The following is a 19220-nucleotide window of genomic DNA, read 5'->3' on the forward strand; positions in this document are numbered from 1 at the left end:
CACGCAACACATAATGGTTATTCTGATTGGCCGTCTGGAAAAACTAAATGAGGAAAGCTGTTATTTTTATGGAAGAGAACAACAAAATGCCAGAAGACTTGGAATGTAAAGTAAACGCTTGCACCTTTATTAGCGAGACACACGGAAGCAACAGGTGTCAAAGATTTAGTATAAATCCTGCAATGTAATATAATGACTAAGGCCCAGAGTTTTCCTGGGCAGCTCCTGTCAGGGAATAACTTATCTAGTTCTCCCCCAACTATGACTAGGAGCTTATGGCTTTCACAGGGAGAGATCACTTTAAATATATCCTGAACACCCCTTTTTAACTCCCCACAAGCACCAGTGGATCATAAGGTGATCAAAAGAGAGCCCAGTGTGACCAGTAGTCTGCTTAAACATGGATTAAAGGAGTCGTATCCCTGTAGGGCAAAGTAGGATATCCCTACGCCTCTAGTCTCATTCATGCTGGGCGCACTGTGGAGATAGCATTCTATAGAGGAAGACAAGCAGGGAGAGAGGCGCCTATCACCAGGCAGGTGCTGCCTAATCTGCCAACATAAGTGACAGGGTTGCCATTTTGGATGAAACATTTATCCCAGATTGTGGCTTTAATCTGTTTGCTCAGTTAAGGGCTGCTGGACAGAGGGACAGACAGAGGGACAGACAGAGGGACAGACAGAGGGACAGACAGAGGGACAGACAGAGGGACAGACAGAGGGACAGACAGAGGGACAGACAGAGGGACAGACAGAGGGACAGACAGAGGGACAGACAGAGGGACAGACAGAGGGACAGACAGAGGGACAGACAGAGGGACAGACAGACAGACAGACAGACAGACAGACAGACAGACAGACAGACAGACAGACAGACAGACAGACAGACAGACAGACAGACAGACAGACAGACAGACAGACAGACAGGGCCTTTAAGGCCTAATTCAGCAGAAGAGTGGTGAATGAAGGCTTGAGTCTGAGAGACTGAACAACTAAAGCAGTGCATGGGGGGAGGCTAGCCGTCTATTAAATAATGATTAGGCTCCTCAAACTAGCGTGACAGCCACCCATTGTCTGCCATTACGTGTATGCAATGCCCTCGACACACACACACACAAAATGTATACACACCCACACCCACACATGCATCTGCTGTGTCTAGGACCTCTGATTTCACGCGTTTCCAACGCAGATGGCTACAGATAGAAAGGGTTAAACTCCACTCCCTTGAGCTCCTTGCCTGAGACCATCTAATCATGAAGTCAGACAGAAGTTGGGACAGAGCTTTAAATAGGACCTATGTGAGCCACAAGTCTGTGCTCCTAAAATCTGAGGCAAATAAAGTTAGATTCTGGTGATAGTATTTCCCAAATCAATTCCACTGCATGTCTCACATTGAGGCATCAGAGAGGAGGAAAGGGACACAGAGAAGTGGAGAGAGAATGGTTAATGGAGGTAACCTCTCCTCTTGTTTCCCCTCCTCTCTTCTCTTCTCCCCTCCTCTCCTCTCCTCTCCTTTCCCCTCCTCCTGCTCCTCTCCTTTCCCCTCCTCCTCCTCCTCTCCTTTCCCCTCCTCTCCTTTCCCCTCCTCCCCCTCCTCCTCTCCTTTCCCCTCCTCCCCCTCCTCCTCTCCTTTCCCCTCCTCCTCCTCTCCTTTCCCCTCCTCCTCCTCCTCTCCTTTCCCCTCCTCCTCCTCCTCCTCCCCTTTCCCCTCCTCCTCCTCCCCTTTCCCCTCCTCCTCTCCTTTCCCCTCCTCCTCCTCTCCCCTCCTCCTCTCCTTTCCCCTCCCCTCCTCCTCTCCTCTCCCCTCCTCCTCCTCTCCTTTCCCCTCCTCCTCTCCTTTCCCCTCCTCCTCTCCTCTCCTCCTCCTCTCCTTTCCCCTCCTCCTCTCCTTTCCCCTCCTCCTCCTCTCCCCTCCTCCTCCTCTCCTTTCCCCTCCTCCTCTCCTTTCTCCTCCTCTCCTTTCCCCTCCTCCTCCTCTCCTTTCCCCTCCTCCTCCTCCTCTCCTTTCCCCTCCTCCTCCTCCTCCTCTCCTTTCCCCTCCTCCTCCTCTCCTTTCCCCTCCTCCTCCTCCTCTCCTTTCCCCTCCTCCTCCTCCTCCTCCTCCCCTTTCCCCTCCTCCTCCTCCCCTTTCCCCTCCTCCTCTCCTTTCCCCTCCTCCTCCTCTCCCCTCCTCCTCTCCTTTCCCCTCCCCTCCTCCTCTCCTCTCCCCTCCTCCTCCTCTCCTTTCCCCTCCTCCTCTCCTCTCCTCCTCCTCTCCTTTCCCCTCCTCCTCTCCTTTCCCCTCCTCCTCCTCTCCCCTCCTCCTCCTCTCCTTTCCCCTCCTCCTCTCCTTTCTCCTCCTCTCCTTTCCCCTCCTCCTCCTCCTCTCCTTTCCCCTCCTCCTCCTCCTCTCCTTTCCCCTCCTCCTCCTCTCCTTTCCCCTCCTCCTCCTCCTCCTCTCCTTTCCCCTCCTCCTCCTCTCCCCTCCTCCCCTCCTCCTCCTCTCCCCTCCTCCTCCTCTCCTTTCCCCTCCTCCTCTCCTTTCCCCTCCTCCTCTCCTTTCCCCTCCTCCTCTCCTTTCCCCCTCTCCTCCTCCTCCTCCCCTTTCCCCTCCTCCTCCTCCTCTCCTTTCCCCTCCTCCTCCTCCTCCCCTCCTCCTCTCCCTCCTCCTCCCTCTCCTCCTCTCCTCCTCCCCTCCTTTCCCCTCCTCCTCTCCTCTCCTCCTCCTCTCCTTTCCCCTCCTCCTCTCCTTTCCCCTCCTCCTCCTCTCCCCTCCTCCTCCTCTCCTTTCCCCTCCTCCTCTCCTTTCTCCTCCTCTCCTTTCCCCTCCTCCTCCTCTCCTTTCCCCTCCTCCTCCTCTCCTTTCCCCTCCTCCTCCTCCTCTCCCCTCCTCCTCCTCCTCTCCTTTCCCCTCCTTTCCCCTCCTTTCCCCTTCTCCTCTTTCCCCTCCTCTCCCCTCCTCTCCTTTCCCCTCCTCCTCCTCCTCCCCTTTCCCCTCCTCCTCCTCCTCTCCTCCTCCTCCTCTCCTTTCCCCTCCTCCTCTCCTTTCCCCTCCTCCTCTCCTTTCCCCTCCTCCTCCTCTCCCCTCCTCCTCCTCTCCTTTCCCCTCCTCCTCTCCTCTCCTCCTCCTCTCCCCTCCCCCTCCTCTCCTTCCCCTCCTCCTCCTCTCCTTTCCCCCTCCTCCTCCTCTCCTTTCCCCTCCTCCTCCTCTCCTTTCCCCTCCTCCTCCTCTCCTTTCCCCCTCCTCCTCCTCCTCCTCCCCTCCTCCTCCTCCGCCTCTCCCCTCCTCCTCCTCCTCTCCCCTCCTCCTCCTCCTCCGCCTCTCCTCTCCAGATTTAGGAGGTTTAATTAAAAAGAGCCAGGCAGACAGGCGAGCTGGGCTCCCGTCTCTCCAGTCCCCTCAGCGTCAGCCCCTGGAGCCGAGCAGGAAATGCTTGTGCTGGTTGCCAGTGAAAGCCCGTCCAGGCATTACACGGGGATTTTAGCTCTGGGAATTCTGCTCCGGCTCTGGAACGCCAAAATCAAGATTCCGACGCCGGGAAGAGCTCTTTAATAGATTCGGACCAGGGGTACCGGACAGAGCATTGAGAGCAGAGAGACTCATGGGAGAGTTGTTGGACGTGAAGAGCAAATATCCATCAGGGCAGATAGTTTCAGCCGTGATTTCGAATACTGGTCTGGCTAGGACGTTTGTGGTACTTTGGCAGCAATGATGAGGAGAGGCTTTGGAACACAGCATGGAACTTAACTGAAAACTGAAAAAAGTATAGTGAAGGATTTTTTCAGAAAACTAGTATTTTGGATACTACCACTTAATCTCAAATTCTGCCCCAAAAGCCACTGGACTTGTTAGTCAAATCATTCACAAAACAAGAAAGGGATTAATCAAGAGATAAACAAGATAAAGACTAAACAAACTTCACAGTCATTACCATTTAAAGGAGAGAAGAGATAGAAAAGAAGGAGAGAGAGAGCTAGAGCTGAAAATGAGAGACTCTGAATGACAGAGGGAGAGTTCATAAAGCTCCCCAGCGGCTCTGTATCATGTTAGCTGCAGGGTGGAGGTAGAGCATTCCTCTTTTACTCGCTCTCTTTCTCCTCGCTCCCTGTTTTTATTATTAGTAACTGCCACGAAAACTACATCACGGCCACTCCGTTAATGGCAAATGACAGTGTTACTTTTGTCATCCTCCGGACCTTTTTTTTCTCTCTTTCTCTCTCTTTAGGAGTGATGTGGCCTGGGTTCCTTTGTATGGCGGAGGGGAGAGGCCTGGCAGGGCTCTATTGGGTCAATTTCCACGCTCCATCTGTAGGATCCATCAGGGCTGCCCAGGCCCGCATTCAGGGCCCTGTCACCTGCCCGGCAGGGGAGTGGGGGGCTGGGGGAGCTGAGGGAGGCGAGGGGGGGTGGTGGAGCAAGGGGGGGGAGCACAAAGAGGGCCAGAGAGGGGCCATTGGGGGCTGTGGAGGGGCACAGCAGGGGAGCGCCCCCCTATCCCACCTTCCACCTACACCCAGAGGGGCACGGGGAGTGGAGGAGGCGTGGGGGGGTTAAGAGAGGGGGGGTAACTGAGAGGGGAGCTGAATGCACCTGGAGAAGAGTGTATGTTGGCAGGGGTTCAGGGGTGCTATAGAGGGAACCAGGATGGCAGGACAGGAGGGAGATAAATTGGGGATGCTCTCTACTCCCTTGCTCTGTGCCGTTCATTCTTAAAACTGTCCCTTACATCACGTCTATTTCCATCAATTCACTTCCCTGTTTCTTGTTACTCATGCTCTCTCTACATCCCCTCGCCACAACAGCTTTTGAGTATGAGAAGACCAAGCACGTTCCGACGTGGCGGAGGATCGAGACGAGAGGGGTTGGCAGGCGCAGGAACCCGGAGCAACAGAGTTCCCACACATTCCCGTCAGCAAACAGGAGAAGAGGATAGTAAACACACAAAGGGAGGCCTCGACCTCCTCACTTCAACACCCAAATCAAATGTTACGCTGGAGCTAAAGCACCAGGGTGCTGAGAATACAAAATACTCAACAGTTTGGCTGTGTCTCTGACCACAATGGGAAGATAGATTATTATCCCTGAGGGGGAAATTGGTTTTGCTGTTGAATTACCCAGTAAAATAGACATTTAAACAAAGCAGGACAAGGCCAGTAGATAAAGGATACATTGCATAAGGATGGCAGAGTGCCACAGTAGGGATAGACAGAGAGATAGATTTAAACAGGTAGTTTGTGTTAGACAGTGCTTGTCTCAAACTATTACAGACATTTATGTGCTGTTCACACAGAAACCAGCTCTAACACATGCACGCACGCACAAACACACGCAAGCACACACACACACACACACACACACACACACACACTGACTTAGAGGACACACACAAAAAAAGCACACACACAAACCTGAGTTAAAATAATGCTTTATCGATCCAGGGAGCAGACAGGCAGGGCCACACACACACACACACACACAGATGTGAGCCGTCAAGCTGTCCCTGTCCATTACGATCACCTGTAGTAGAAGTGTATTTAACAAGAGGAAAACCTCCACACAGACCAGACCTCCAATAGGGACTGGCTTTGTTGACTGTGTAGAGTGCAGTGGCCAAGACAAGACACACCCTGGCAAGCATTCAACTCTCCACCCTACTCTGAGATGTCAATATGAGGAGAGACATCACTCACACACAGTGACTGATACACACACAGAGAGAGAGAGAGAGAGAGAGAGAGTCGGCAACACACACAGACACAGAGAGAGTTGCCAATACACACACACACACACACAGAGAGTTGTCAATACACACACACACAGAGAGTTGTCAATACACACACACACTAAAATACAACCTGTGCACTCCTGCTTTTGCAATCTCAGCATAAAGACGTAAAATGAGAAAGAAAGCGAGAGAGAGGAATAGAAAAGGAGAGAAGCTTAAAGAGAGAAAGGGTTTAGAGGGAGGGCCATATGGGGTTGTTTATGACGAGAACGGTCATGGGGGCGGGCAGCCCATCCTCTAGGGGTTCTTACTAGAGAGGGTAATTGAGCTGCTGACATGTGTTCCCCTGCACCCAAAACAAAAGGCAGAAGAGACAAATAAACTAGCTATTTGCCCAGGGAAGTAGATCTGGCCCTTTCAGAGAGTAGGACTCACTGGCCTACTCACTGAATAAAACAGTACATCATCGCCATGGAGGCGTGACAGGGAAATGCTAGGGCCAGACCCAGCAGATGCACACGGGGCATAATGGTTAACTGAGAGCTTTTGACCCCAGCTGGAGTTAACAGTGTGGGGAGAAAGAGAGGAGAAAGAAGGGAGGATGGGGAGGAAGAGCGGAGTGGGGCCTGGCTCTCACTTGACTTTCTAAGGAGCCCCCAGGAGTCTGTGCCAGCTGCCTGGGAATGAGGAGGGGAGGTAGGAGAGAGAGAGAGAGAGAGAGAGAGAGAGAGAGAGAGAGAGAGAAAAGGGGAAGACAATGGTAGAAAGGGAGATATGGGAGAGCTGGCTTCAGAGATCACACACAAAGAGAGTCAGCGATATGACGTTAAAAAGATGTATCACTCTCTAATATAGCTGAAGTGGAAAAAAGCCCCAAACGGCCCAGTGCAGGGCATTATGTGGACCCAGTGTGGGGCATCTTATTATTTAGTTCCAGTGGGGTGGAGTGAGGTGACAGTTTCACGGTGGCATTGCCACCCCCAGAGAAGGGACAAAGCAGCGGCACAGCACCCATGCAGGGCCACATGAACAGGCCAGTCTGCCACACGTTCCCCCCCAGCACTGACCCACCCCTGCCCAGCCGCCCAAGCCACCCGCTCCCCAGGTGCATAATGGGCCTACTCTCACAGTTTCACACCGAGCAATCACCATCATCATTCCAATTCACTTTAGCATTACACATCCATGCAGGATTTCCATGTAATATAGGATGTCTATGTAATATGTTCTATAGCCCAGAGGAACGGAACGGGAGTCCATTAGCTGTCATGGTGAACTAAACATTATTCTAACCCTCTCTTCCTGAGGAGGAGATAGTTTTAACAGGCAGTGACCCCGAGCCGCCCTCTGACCCTGCCCAAACCACACTGCCATGTACTGCCGGAGATGGGAGGGGGACAGGAGAGGGGCGGGTGGGGGCTACCTACCCCTTTACAGCCCAACATCACCTCTCCACAAAACATCATAGGCAGTGAACGGCCAGAGAGTTCAACCACCGTCACATTCCTCAGTTTCTCTTTTCCATAACAAATGTTTTTGGCTGTGATGTGTCTGTCTTTCTGTTTCTCCCTTCACTGGTTAGTCTGTCTATCCTGGTTCCTTTAGTTTTACATTTTGACATTTGTGGGATTTTTTAAAGCTTCTCTCACAGAAGTGAGAGATTGATCGAGTCGAAGACAGTTGAGATGTACGAATACTGATGAAAAAACAGCTGCAGATATTTTTCTTTCGTGAGAAAACAGCTAAAAAAGAGCCACGAAATTACTCTACCGTGTCCCTTCCCTTCTACGCTGAACTAAACTGCTATTCAACAACAAAAAAGCCTGGCTAAACAAAGTTAAGTGATTGACAACGCTGTCTGGCTTTACTCAATTAACTATCTCATTGTGTCCGAACCTTTTTTGCCAGGAGTCCCCTCGCCCTCGGCCCCCCCGACTCCATTCTCTTCCAACTCCTTTATCCTCAACCATCACAGAGTTTTGCTTGGCTAATATTTCCAAGGAAATAGAGAGCTCTTTTTATACAGGGACTCCTCTCCTTAACCTTCCATTGGTCGCTCTTCTCTTCTCTCTTTCTCTTTCAGCCACTTCAAACTGTCTCTCAGGGCAGTGGGGAGAATGTGACGAAGTCTATCAGCAACGAGTGGCAGGTCCAGGGCAGGACCCCGCTCCCTCACTTCAAAGTTGCCCTGCATTCATTAATTGTCCTTTGAATTATATCATGCCGATCACAATGCGGGTGCCAGTGGAGAAAGAAGCTTTAATGAAGCATAGAGCCATTCACTTGCAGATAAGCCAGTCTTGAGAGTGATGCTGTGACGTAGGCTAAAGTGAATGTGGTGTGTATAGCTAGGGTGAGAGGAGGAAATCTGGAAGTGAATAGGAGGGGGGATGCTTTTGAATGCAACACTAACTGATGCAATCTGTTTCCACTAGCATAGCTACATTCTCTAAAAATGCTAGCCAGCAGAATCTGGACGTCGCTAACTAACCAGCAGACAATATTTTAAATGGTTTGCAGGAAACGACAACACACTAGAGAAGTTTAAAAAAAAAAGTTGTAGTTTATTTTTAACGATCACTAACTTTATCTTTATCACTTTATCCAAGAAAACAAGGAAATTCATCCAAGGGGGAAAAGTTGACATTAAACATATAAATATGTGACTATCAAGCTGTTTCTTTGTTTGACTACTTGTGGTGACATTCAGGCACGTCACCCGTGATTCAAGTCAGTATTCGACGTCCATTCATGTGTGAGGAGGTCGGGAGATGAGGTGGAAACCAGCAGTGAGCACTGTTACCTTCAACTAGGTTTGGGTTTTGCTAGGCCATTGTGGACAGGGATGGTAGAGGGGAATAAGCATAAGTAGGTTTGGGTTTTGCTAGGCCATTGTGGACAGGGATGGTAGAGGGTAATAAGCATCTGCCTCTGATTCCAAAGGTGGTATGTTCAAATATCGCAATAGAAAGTTGTTTTTTAGATTTTTGTTTTAAGCCTAACCCAAACCTTAACCATTCAGAGTTAATGCCTAACTTTAAGAATTGGATTTAATGCCTAAACTTAATCCTAACCTTAAAAATTCTGAGTTAATGCTTACACTTAACCTTAGACACTTCAAAATTGGACGTTTGGAACAACGTCAAAATTTGGAATTTGAGAAACATGGATGATCGTCTAATTCTGACGTGAGACTGTGAGAGCTGGTAGGACACCTAACACCTAGGATACATCCACTATTAATCTATCACTGAGGATAAAAACTCTGATCCCTCTATCAAACATCAATCTCCTAGAAACAGATGCTATATGCCAGGTATTGTGGATTTGGATTTTTGGTTTGGCATATTGTTACAGTACAGTTCCACTGGCCAAGTTCAGTTGGGTTTACATAAGTAGTTATAACCCAGGCAGGGAGACAGCCATGGATCACACACACAGAGTCAAAACCCAGCTTTTCTCTACTCTAGGATTTCTCTGTTGCTATGCCTGGAGGCAGAGATGGAAAGTAGCCTGTAGAAAACATTCCATTGGTTGCAATGAGGCTTTTGTTTGTTGTGACTGGAGACAGTCTCCCATCTCTCTCTCAATCCCCCCTGCTTAATTCACTAAAACAGCAACAACAACAAAAACGCATGGACCTGGACATTAAAGAAATACAGAAAATCAATGTCTATCTTCCCTGATGGTTTTTCCCTGTTCATCTTCCCTGGTGGTTTTCCCTGTTCATCTTCCCTGTTTATCTTCCCTGGTGGTTTTCCCTGTTCATTTTCCCTGGTGGTTTTCCCTGTTCATCTTCCCTGGTGGTTTTCCCTGTTTATCTTCCCTGGTGGTTTTCCCTGGTCATCTTCCCTGGTGGTTTTCCCTGGTCATCTTCCCTGATGGTTTTCCCTGTTTATCTTCCCTGGTGGTTTTCCCTGTTCATCTTCCCTGGTGGTTTTCCCTGTTCATCTTCCCTGGTGGTTTTCCCTGTTCATCTTCCCTGGTGGTTTTCCCTGTTCATCTTCCCTGATGGTTTTCCCTGTTTATCTTCCCTGGTGGTTTTCCCTGTTCATCTTCCCTGGTGGTTTTCCCTGTTCATCTTCCCTGATGGTTTTCCCTGTTCTACTTCCCTGTTCATCTTCCCTGATGGTTTTCCCTGTTCTACTTCCCTGGTGGTTTTCCCTGTTCATCTTCCCTGATGGTTTTCCCTGTTCTACTTCCCTGTTCTACTTCCCTGATGGTTTTCCCTGTTCTACTTCCCTGGTGGTTTTCCCTGTTCATCTTCCCTGATGGTTTTCCCTGTTCTACTTCCCTGTTCTACTTCCCTGATGGTTTTCCCTGTTCTACTTCCCTGTTCTACTTCCCTGATGGTTTTCCCTGTTCTACTTCCCTGATGGTTTTCCCTGTTCTACTTCCCTGATGGTTTTCCCTGTTCTACTTCCCTGATGGTTTTCCCTGTTCTACTTCCCTGATGGTTTTCCCTGTTCTACTTCCCTGATGGTTTTCCCTGTTCTATCTGAGGGGGTATCGGTGTATTCCTGACCTGAGCTTGTACTAGGCTATTACTGACTGACTGTGTGATATAGATGGGTCTATTGACATTTCTAAATGCCCTGGGAGAATAGGCATTATGGAACGTTCTAATTGGTTTATATGGTTTGAGCATATACATTCAGACAAATCATATCAGTCATTGATATGATTACACATCAACCACATTTTTGCAAAGTATGCATATTACGGTGTATTCATGCTATGTTGAAAAATGTCTCACTTTCTCCGTAATCAATATCTTTCTCTCTCTCCCTGTATCCCTCTGTCTCAATCTCTACTCTCTCTTAGTCCATGCCAAAGTAGTGGGGAGCCATTTTCCCCACTTTATTTACACAAACAAAGTCCTACTCAGTTTCTTTGACAAAAGCAGCTAAATCTTTCATGTTTTGTCAGCACTTGATTCCTCCTGTCCCCTGGCTATTTGCCTGCCCCAAGACAATGGAGCCAGGAGAATGGGAGCAGATTGTTGGAATGTGCCTCAATGAAACCAATTATTACATGTTGACTGCGTTCACCATGGCAGATTTGAAAGAACTGGGCTTATTCAATTTGGCACCGCAGGACTCCATTTTAAGAGAAGTTATCCCTTTGACTGTTCGTATTTTCTTTTCTTTTTTTTCCTCCCCTCCCTCCTTCTCTCTCTCTCTCTCTCGTCGTTTTAAATGAAATCTGCAAGAGAAGGCCACTCCTCTATCATGAAATTGGTTACTTTTAATTAGCTAAATGAGGCTAAAGGAGTGTCATTGGTGATATAGTCATACAGACTATACAGAGGAATGGTGTCATTAATTAGGAGCCACTTACTGTGCTAGTATTTATTGATTAATAAATGTAACCATCTATTCCGTTCTGGAGAAACTTTACATGCCAGTATCATTTATGGAACTTGCTAATGCAAGATTTGGGTGGATACGTTTCTAGATATTTTTTTCATCAAAATTAATTTGTTGTTAAAGATACTATGTATTTACTATTTCCTGTACTAATGCCTCTCACTGCTACTTCTAGTACAAGGTACAACCGTTTTTATCATGATAATAACAACCATTTTAAGGACACGCAGTTATATACAGTAAATCAATTGTATATAGTTTTATTTTATTTACGCTAAACTTCATTACTACAGTTAAACAGGAAGTGGAATCATTCAACATCAGATTAATTTCCTGATTAAAAGCACAACATTTCCAATTTGCTTGGGGGCATCCTTTTCCCAGAATGCTCTAAGTTCCCTGTAATACCGTGCAGATATAGTAGCTACCCAGTCCAAGTATAGCTACTTTTATCCCGGCCACAGAACTCTGCAGTGGCCTTTTACCAGACAAATAAATCTAAATGGAGCAGCTTTGATCTCGGCACTTAAGGGAAGCCAACAATGGAGGCCGAAGAGAAAGGGGCAGAGAGCAACAGTCCTCTCTCTCCCACAACTATCGCCTCTACAAACACCTACTTAATCAATATTTGGCCAGAAGACACCATCACCATACCCAAAACAGCCTTTTCATATTCTAATTAAGAGCTTTAAAGGACAAAGAAAACAACAAGACCAACTACTTCCACAGACACACAGAAGAGGGGAAAAGGAAAGTCATATTTTGAGCAAAAACGTTTCAGATATGACATTATCAACACTTGAATTTGCACTGAGTTTATAAGTTGATGTAGTCATTATGGATAAGATCATGTTGATAATGCTGATGATAATGTAACCTGGGGTCCAGGTACTGAAAGCAAAACACCTAGAATAATCCTTACATAACACTAAACTATTTCTGTTGAAATAGATAACACATCAAAACAATTACTTTTAGTTCATTCAGATGTTTGGCATATTTGAAAATAAATAGGCTGAAAATCATACTGTGCCCATAATAACAATTTAACATCACTTGTTGCAACGTTTTATTATGCCTTGCCGTTCCTGACTTTTTACAGTGTCTACATCCGGTTCATAGGCCTCTCTCATAATATCTGCAAGGCTGTCTAATCTATCTAAACAAGGCATCAGCACGAATAGATTACAGACAAAACACAAATCATAAAGGAGCACCATAAATGCAAAAAAATACAAGCCTACAAATTCGTTCCAACCCTGCAGGAAAGACCTTAACCAAACTGGCAGAGTCACTTTTAAAGGTTAATAAAGTCAATTGACTATCCTGATCTGTATTCGCGATGCCTCGCCTGGAAAGAGGGAGGAAAGCGGTTATATTGCATGAATGCGCGCGCCCCGGGCGAAGAGGAAGGGGGCGGGCTTTGTCCGGAGATGAAAGTGGGGAAAATAAAAGGTTTGAGTTTAATCTACTAGAAAAGGTTTTCACTGCGATGACTGATGCAGTAAGGACTGACTAGTAAGAGCGATGTGGGCTCAATCATTTGAGGATGCTTGGAGGGGAAGTACAAATGTTTAAAATAAATAAATAAATAAATATATATATATATATTTGATAGTTATTTATCTAATGTGGCCTAGATGTATTTGCTATAAGTGGAACGAAATAAATAAATAAATAAATATATATATATATATATATATATATATATATTAAATAAACAAACAAAGCAGGCAATGGGCACTTCAGACATATTTTATGAACTACTAGATAACCAACAATATTATGCTCACATTTCTAGAATTGTATAACTATGTAAAAAAAAAGTAAATAAGCATGTGAAGTCCATTTACCCTACTATAACCATAATGGGAAAGGCCTATGATAGCCTAGACCATACATTCCCGAAAACCCAACAGGTCACCAATCAACAGGTGTTCGGGGAAAATCCAGGTCACAGGGAGAAAGTAGATGCTGTCTCTTTATCTCGGACTGGGAATGGTAAACGCCATCTCCTGATGCTGAGAAACACTCCAAAGTAACATTTTGTAGGTGAAAACGGCATTTTTTTCTCTGGGCGCGCAGTCTATAAAACAGGCCGGATTTACTATCGGTGTTATCTGAATTATTCATCGCTTATTGCGGGTCCATAATGTCTTCTCCCAGCCCTTTGTCAGCGCATTTTTTCTGCCTTTCTCTCCACATTTTGAAAAGCTTTGGCGTCTTTTTGTACACCACTGAGCCGCTTGCTATAGCAGGCCTTTGTGCGCGAGATGCCGAAGTGTGAGTCTCAATAGACTCTCGCGCCTTTGTCTCCCAAGTTCATCCTCAAGTCCCGGATTGTGTGCAGAGGAACCGTCTCTTTTTATGGGGGACGGAACCGTTGGGCAAATGTTTGATCAACTTCATATGGAAACGTTTGGCTTTTGTAAAAGTTTCGTTTAGAAATAATAGCCTACAGGCATACAATTCAGAACTCAAAATTCATAAACAATAGACTATGTTGCAAAAATGTACATAATAGTTATCCATTGGTTTTTGAATGTTAGTTTTTTTATGTTCGAGTAAAAAAATTCTGGTCAACAGATTCACTAAACAATTTCTGGACGTATATCATTTATTCCAACTTTATTCAATCCATGACTGGGAAATTGCGTAATTAAATGGAATAACTGAAAAATAATTCCTATTTCCATAAATCAAATTGTAGGACTATTCCAATTCATGATTATACTTTATTTAGGCTACACCAACTGAGCCTTGTCTATCCTCCGAATTTAAATACTACAGATATCTTCTAATTCAGTGTCGTTAAGAGACAAATACTAATTTTCCCCATTCTCCATTTCCCTAAATGTTCCACCAACAGACTCAAGAGGCCAACAAATAAACAAACCTTTACTAAACTTCTAAAGAATAACTCTACACATATTTTATCACAACCAAATATAGAAAACTGAGAGGGAAAAAAGTATACGATGGTCCTAATTCTGAAATAAGAAATAAGTAGGCCTATCTAAATCAGAATTGCACACTTGTCCAATAGAACTCAACATCGCCGCCTAGGCCACATCGCCAATGCTCTGCACTGCTTTTAATTAAAACCATTACTTACATCTATCTCCGAGGATGCCGTCGATGCTGTGTTTCGCCCTTCTTTCGTTCTCTTCCAATTCCCTCTTCTCGATTTCATCATCGTCCTCCTCGTCTTCCCCCGCACCTCCCCCGAATTTACAACGCATGGTGCGGCTGATTGAACTCACTTTCGGAACAAAATATAAAATGATAGGCCCACGTTATTTTTAAATGCATGCAGGAATACGGGATAATCAGCAAACTTGTGTCAAAACAGGTATTAGACATACTAACATTTCATTCCTATTGCCACTATAGCACCGGTTGATTTGTTCACACATGGCATTCACATGTTGTTTTATTAGGCAATGCAGGGCATGCTTTAAAACTTTCAGATAAGTTTACATGTACATTCAAATACTGTTTTCGTTATTTAGCCAACTGCGGTTATGATTTCTTAGGCCTAGGCTAGTATATCCTCTCTTGACCAAATATTTGCAACATCGCCTTTTTTACTACGCAAAGGTTTAGACGATTTCAGTCAAGTAGGCCTATATCATACCGTCCATATTTGTTTATTATGAATGACATTATTTGAAAAGTGTAGATATATTGTAAAATATGTATTTTAGTGATGTTGTTCCTATTACAAATTGGTTAAAAAAAAGTAATAATAATAAAATGTAACTACCTGAGGGGACGTTGTTTCTGTCGCAGATGCCGTCTTTGAGTAATGTATCCCTGATTTCCCAGCTGAACATTCCTGGGTTGTCTCTCTTGTATTCCTCGATCTTCTTATCCACGTCTGGGGTGGTTGTCTGCTTCATGCCAAGAATGCATAAACATTTCTTTCAATATATTGTTGTTGCAAAATACGGTTTCCTTTCTGAATAAATTAGACATTGCACAATACAAAATAAGTAGCCTAAGGGGTAGGCCTGTGCTTGCTTCTGTTGAGTTTGATTGTTTACTTGGCATAGTTTATAAAACCTCTACATCCACTTGGTGGGTTAATAGAGTGTGTAAAAGTGCGCGTAAAACACAGCCCAAATGTCCTTATCAATGAAAAAAGTAGGGTATTTCAAATTGGGAATGAATTAATAGCGTATGACAATTCCATACATTATACCAACTGTAGGCCTACATTATTACGTGTCCTTTTAGATAGCACGTTACTTTTATGGCCTGTCATCTCCCATTAACTCTCTCGTCGTTAGTGATGATGACAGTGTTAGAGTATATGGGCTTGGTTAAAAGTTGAAACAATACAAATAAAATATTCTGCTATTAATTATGGTTGCCTATTTTAGGCAGGTCTTGCAATCCAGTTCTAGGGCCCTCACCTTCGGTTTGCTGCCTCCGATGGCCCCGGGCCTGATGGAGCCGGTCTCCTGATACCGGCAAAGGATTTTGGACACGCAGCCGTGGGAGACTCGGAGCTGGCGGGAGATGACACAGGGTCGAATGCCGTGGTGGGCCATCTCCACGATCTTGTGGCGGATGTGGTTGGGCAAGGGTCTGCCGTTAATAAACACTCCACCGAGTTGGTTCACCCGGCCCTGGCCTAACGGGGTAGAGACTGGAAGGAGGGAACGCATGTCATTCACCAATAACAATTACTTCAACAAAAATAACAACAGTAAAAAAAAGCCCAAACAATCAGGCCTATATTTATTCATTCAACCTTTATTTATCCTGATTAAAAAGAGACTGTTTTTCAAGAGAGACCTGTTGCAAGAAAATATGTTGATATCTAAAATACCATTTAATCTAGCTATATATAGACAAAGGGTTGATTGGTATTGTTTTTACACTAGACCTAATTAATAGTGCACAATGTAGCCTAAATCGATAAATATCAAATTCATAATATGAGCGTTGTCGTTGTTTTGATAACAGCTGCTATGTCAATTCAACGGAATCAGGGGTCGCTACATGGCCTAGTAGTGTATAGGCTACTTTCCAATAGCCTAAAATGTTTGTCACTGTCAAAATGCTAGTTCATGTGTAGCCTAATTGTTTGTTGAAAGGCAAACAAAATGATTTATAGACGAACAACAATTTTGCATATGTTCGAAGTTGACAAAATATCATCACTTGCTATCTGATTGAGTCAATGACAAACAAACAAAATCTTCCAACACGCAAGAAACATGCACTTGGTTCCATTTGGACCCATATTTATTTGCAACTGCCTACCTTCCAGAGAGTAGCCTCCCCGCGGGTAGTTCTGGTGGTGTGTCGGGCGCATCATCCTCGGTATGCCCCCGGCTAGAGCTGTCATGTCTCTTAAACCTCCGCCAATAAAGCTTTGCGCTGGACCAAAATCAACACCAAAACGGGAACTTCAGAACAATTCTTGGATCCCCAAAAAGTTATAGACTACACTTTGGTTTTGATGGTGCAACAGGACAGCCTCCACGTCCTAGGGAGTAGCAAATAACAACATGCAATTAAAAACACAAGTTAAATCCTTGGAGAATGGTGCATTTGTCGATATCCAATGTGGAGAGTGAAAATAGTGAACGTTTGACAAAGCGATGTTTGTTGAAATTGGAAGACGCTTAGTTGTAGTTCTTGATGACACTTGATGTGAATTGAAAAGATGCGTGGAAGTGAAACATTTTATAAGATGTTTCTCTCCTTTCTACCCAAGTCTTTCCAGGCCTCTGATTGGCTTAGCGAGGCGAAAGTCCTGGGGGCTGAGGGGACTTTTTGATTGGCCGACAGCGGGAAATGTATTCTGTAGTGGCCTCACTGGTTCAAGGCGATGTGTTTTGAGTCTTGTGGTGCCCTCGAGCTGTGTCAGCCCTCCATCCATAACATTATATCTGGTCCAACCATGTGGATGGATGAAGATGCGTCTTTCACTGAAGGCTACGCTACCCCCTGAGTCTGTAAGCAAACAGTCACTCATTTATTATGATGTGACTAAAATCACATACACAAAAACAGTGTGTTAATGCTATGCACAGTGATGCTCCAAACACAGGAATTTATTGTACTATTTAGACAGTACTGCACTAATTAGAATAAAAGGAGCACCCTCGGTCGACCCAGCAGGATATGACGCCGGGAGTGCAGTAAAAGTTGTCTGTAGCGAAATAAGTACAATTGTGTGAAGACATTATTTATAACTTGATGAGTGTCAACTGCCACCCCCACCCACCCTCTTTCTCTCTCTCTCTCAATTCAATTGGCTTTTTTTTGTATGCATGGAAACATGTTTACATTGCCAAAGCAAGTGAAATAGATAATAAACAAAAGTGAAATAAACTATCAGAAATTAACAGTAAACATTACTAATAAATAAACATAAATATCGTGTTTGTTCACTGGTTGCCCTGTCCTTATCTCTCGCGCGCGTTCTGCCCTCTCTCTCTCTCTCTCATCACGTGCACGCACGCCACAGTTGTTCCCAGTTCAGAAGCGCAGTCTTTGTGGAGGCTAATTGAACACGTCCCGTCAGTCAAAAAGCTTCTTCCATTCACCACGCCAATCAATCAAAAGTATCGAGATCATTCCAAACGATGCCTTTGAGTTCTAAGCAAACAACGGGTTATTTGTCTCAAAATTCCACATAGCTTAATATTACCCACCGATTGTTTGGTCACATTTCCAATCAGTAAACTGAACGAAAATACAGTTTTGTATGAGGATATGTATATGAGAGATGTTGGGTGGCTCGGGTTAAACGGCCCCCTCCTGTAATTCTTACAGAAACCACTACCTGGATGCCACTAGTTTTGTTCTGGCTCATCTCAACTTTTTAAATTACTCAACAAAAAAAAACAACTGAGGTTCATTTAACTGTTTTTTTGTCATTTAGAAAAAGTTATATACATCACCTAATGAAGTTATAATTGTGTATATACAGCATATATACACTACATGTCCAAAATATGTGGACACCCCTTAAAATTAGTGGATTCGGCTAGTTCAGCCACACCGCTTGCTGACAGGTGTATAAAATTGAGCACACAGCCAAGCATTCTCCATAGAGAAACATTGGAAGTAGAATGGCCTTACTGAAGAGCTCAGTGACTTTCAACGTGGCACTGTCATAGGATGCCACCTTTCCAACAAGTCAGTTCATCAAATGTCTGCCCTGCTAGAGCTGTCCCGGTCAACTGTAAGTGATGTTATTGGGAAGTGGAAACGTCTAGGAGCAACAATGGCTCTCTGTTGCAACACTCATTACCGAGCACCATAACTGTTCGTTGGGAGCTTCATGAAATGGGTTTCCATGGCCGAGCAGCCGCATTTAAGCCTAAAATCACCATGTGCAATGCCAAGCCTCAGCTGGAGTGGTGTAAAGCTCGCCGCAATTGGACTCTGGAGCAGTTCTCTCGGATCACACTTCACATCTGGCAGTCCTATGGACAAATCTGGCTGTGGCGGATGCCAGGAGAACCCTACCTGCCCGAATGCATAGTGCTGACTGTAAAGTTTGGTGGAGGAGGAATAATGGTCTGGGGATGTTTTTCATGGTTCGGGCTAGGCCCCTTAGTTCCAATGAAGGGAAATCTTAACGCTACAGCATACAATGACATTCTAGACAATTCTGTGCTTACAACTTTGTGACAACCGTTTGGGGAAGGCCCTTTCCTGTTTCAGCATGACAATTCCCCCGTGTCCAAAGCGAGGTCCATACAGAAATGGTTTGTCGAGATCGAGACCCCTGGTCGGCCAGTTGAGCACAAGTTCTCATTTACAACTGCGACCTGGCCAATATAAAGCAAAGCAGTGCGACAAAAACAACAACACAGAGTTACACATAAACAAACGTACGGTCAATAACAAAATATAAGAAAGATTTTTCTATTTATGTACAGGCAATCAATGTAAATCAATGGTACCTATATTAGCATTTTCCAAATTATGTCCAAATCATCTGTAAGTAACTTCTTTGATTTACACAATCCATTTTGAGATACTTCAGGATGATTTGGACAGGAAGGGCGAAAATAAAAAGAGGGACAGTGGATCAAAACCTCATCATAGCGGGTATATTAATAGTGAGATAGTGCAATGCCATTTTGTTCGGATATTTGATTTATTTAATAAAA

General features: G+C 45.1%; 1 protein-coding gene across 4 annotated transcripts in view; it reads right to left on the reverse strand.

Moving 5' to 3' along the window:
- LOC106599523 (paired box protein Pax-3) overlaps positions 1–16779 on the reverse strand; it is a 55998-nt gene extending 39219 nt beyond the window's left edge. For 2 of the 4 annotated variants that reach the window (XM_045714627.1, XM_014190806.2), the window contains exons 1-4: positions 16351–16779; positions 15495–15730; positions 14843–14969; positions 14192–14338 (exon numbers count right to left, since the gene is read on the reverse strand). In XM_045714627.1, coding sequence (XP_045570583.1) covers positions 14192–14338; positions 14843–14969; positions 15495–15730; positions 16351–16435 — 595 coding nt within the window. In that variant the 5' untranslated portion in view covers positions 16436–16779. Of the gene's footprint in view, positions 1–14191; positions 14339–14842; positions 14973–15494; positions 15731–16350 lie in introns of all 4 variants that reach the window. The other 2 variants (XM_014190805.2, XM_014190803.2) reach the window with 1 other exon arrangement.
- Between the last annotated feature and the right edge of the window lie 2441 nt (positions 16780–19220).

The sequence above is a fragment of the Salmo salar genome, chromosome ssa03, assembly GCF_905237065.1.
Source record: "Salmo salar chromosome ssa03, Ssal_v3.1, whole genome shotgun sequence".
Classification (NCBI taxonomy): domain Eukaryota; kingdom Metazoa; phylum Chordata; class Actinopteri; order Salmoniformes; family Salmonidae; genus Salmo; species Salmo salar.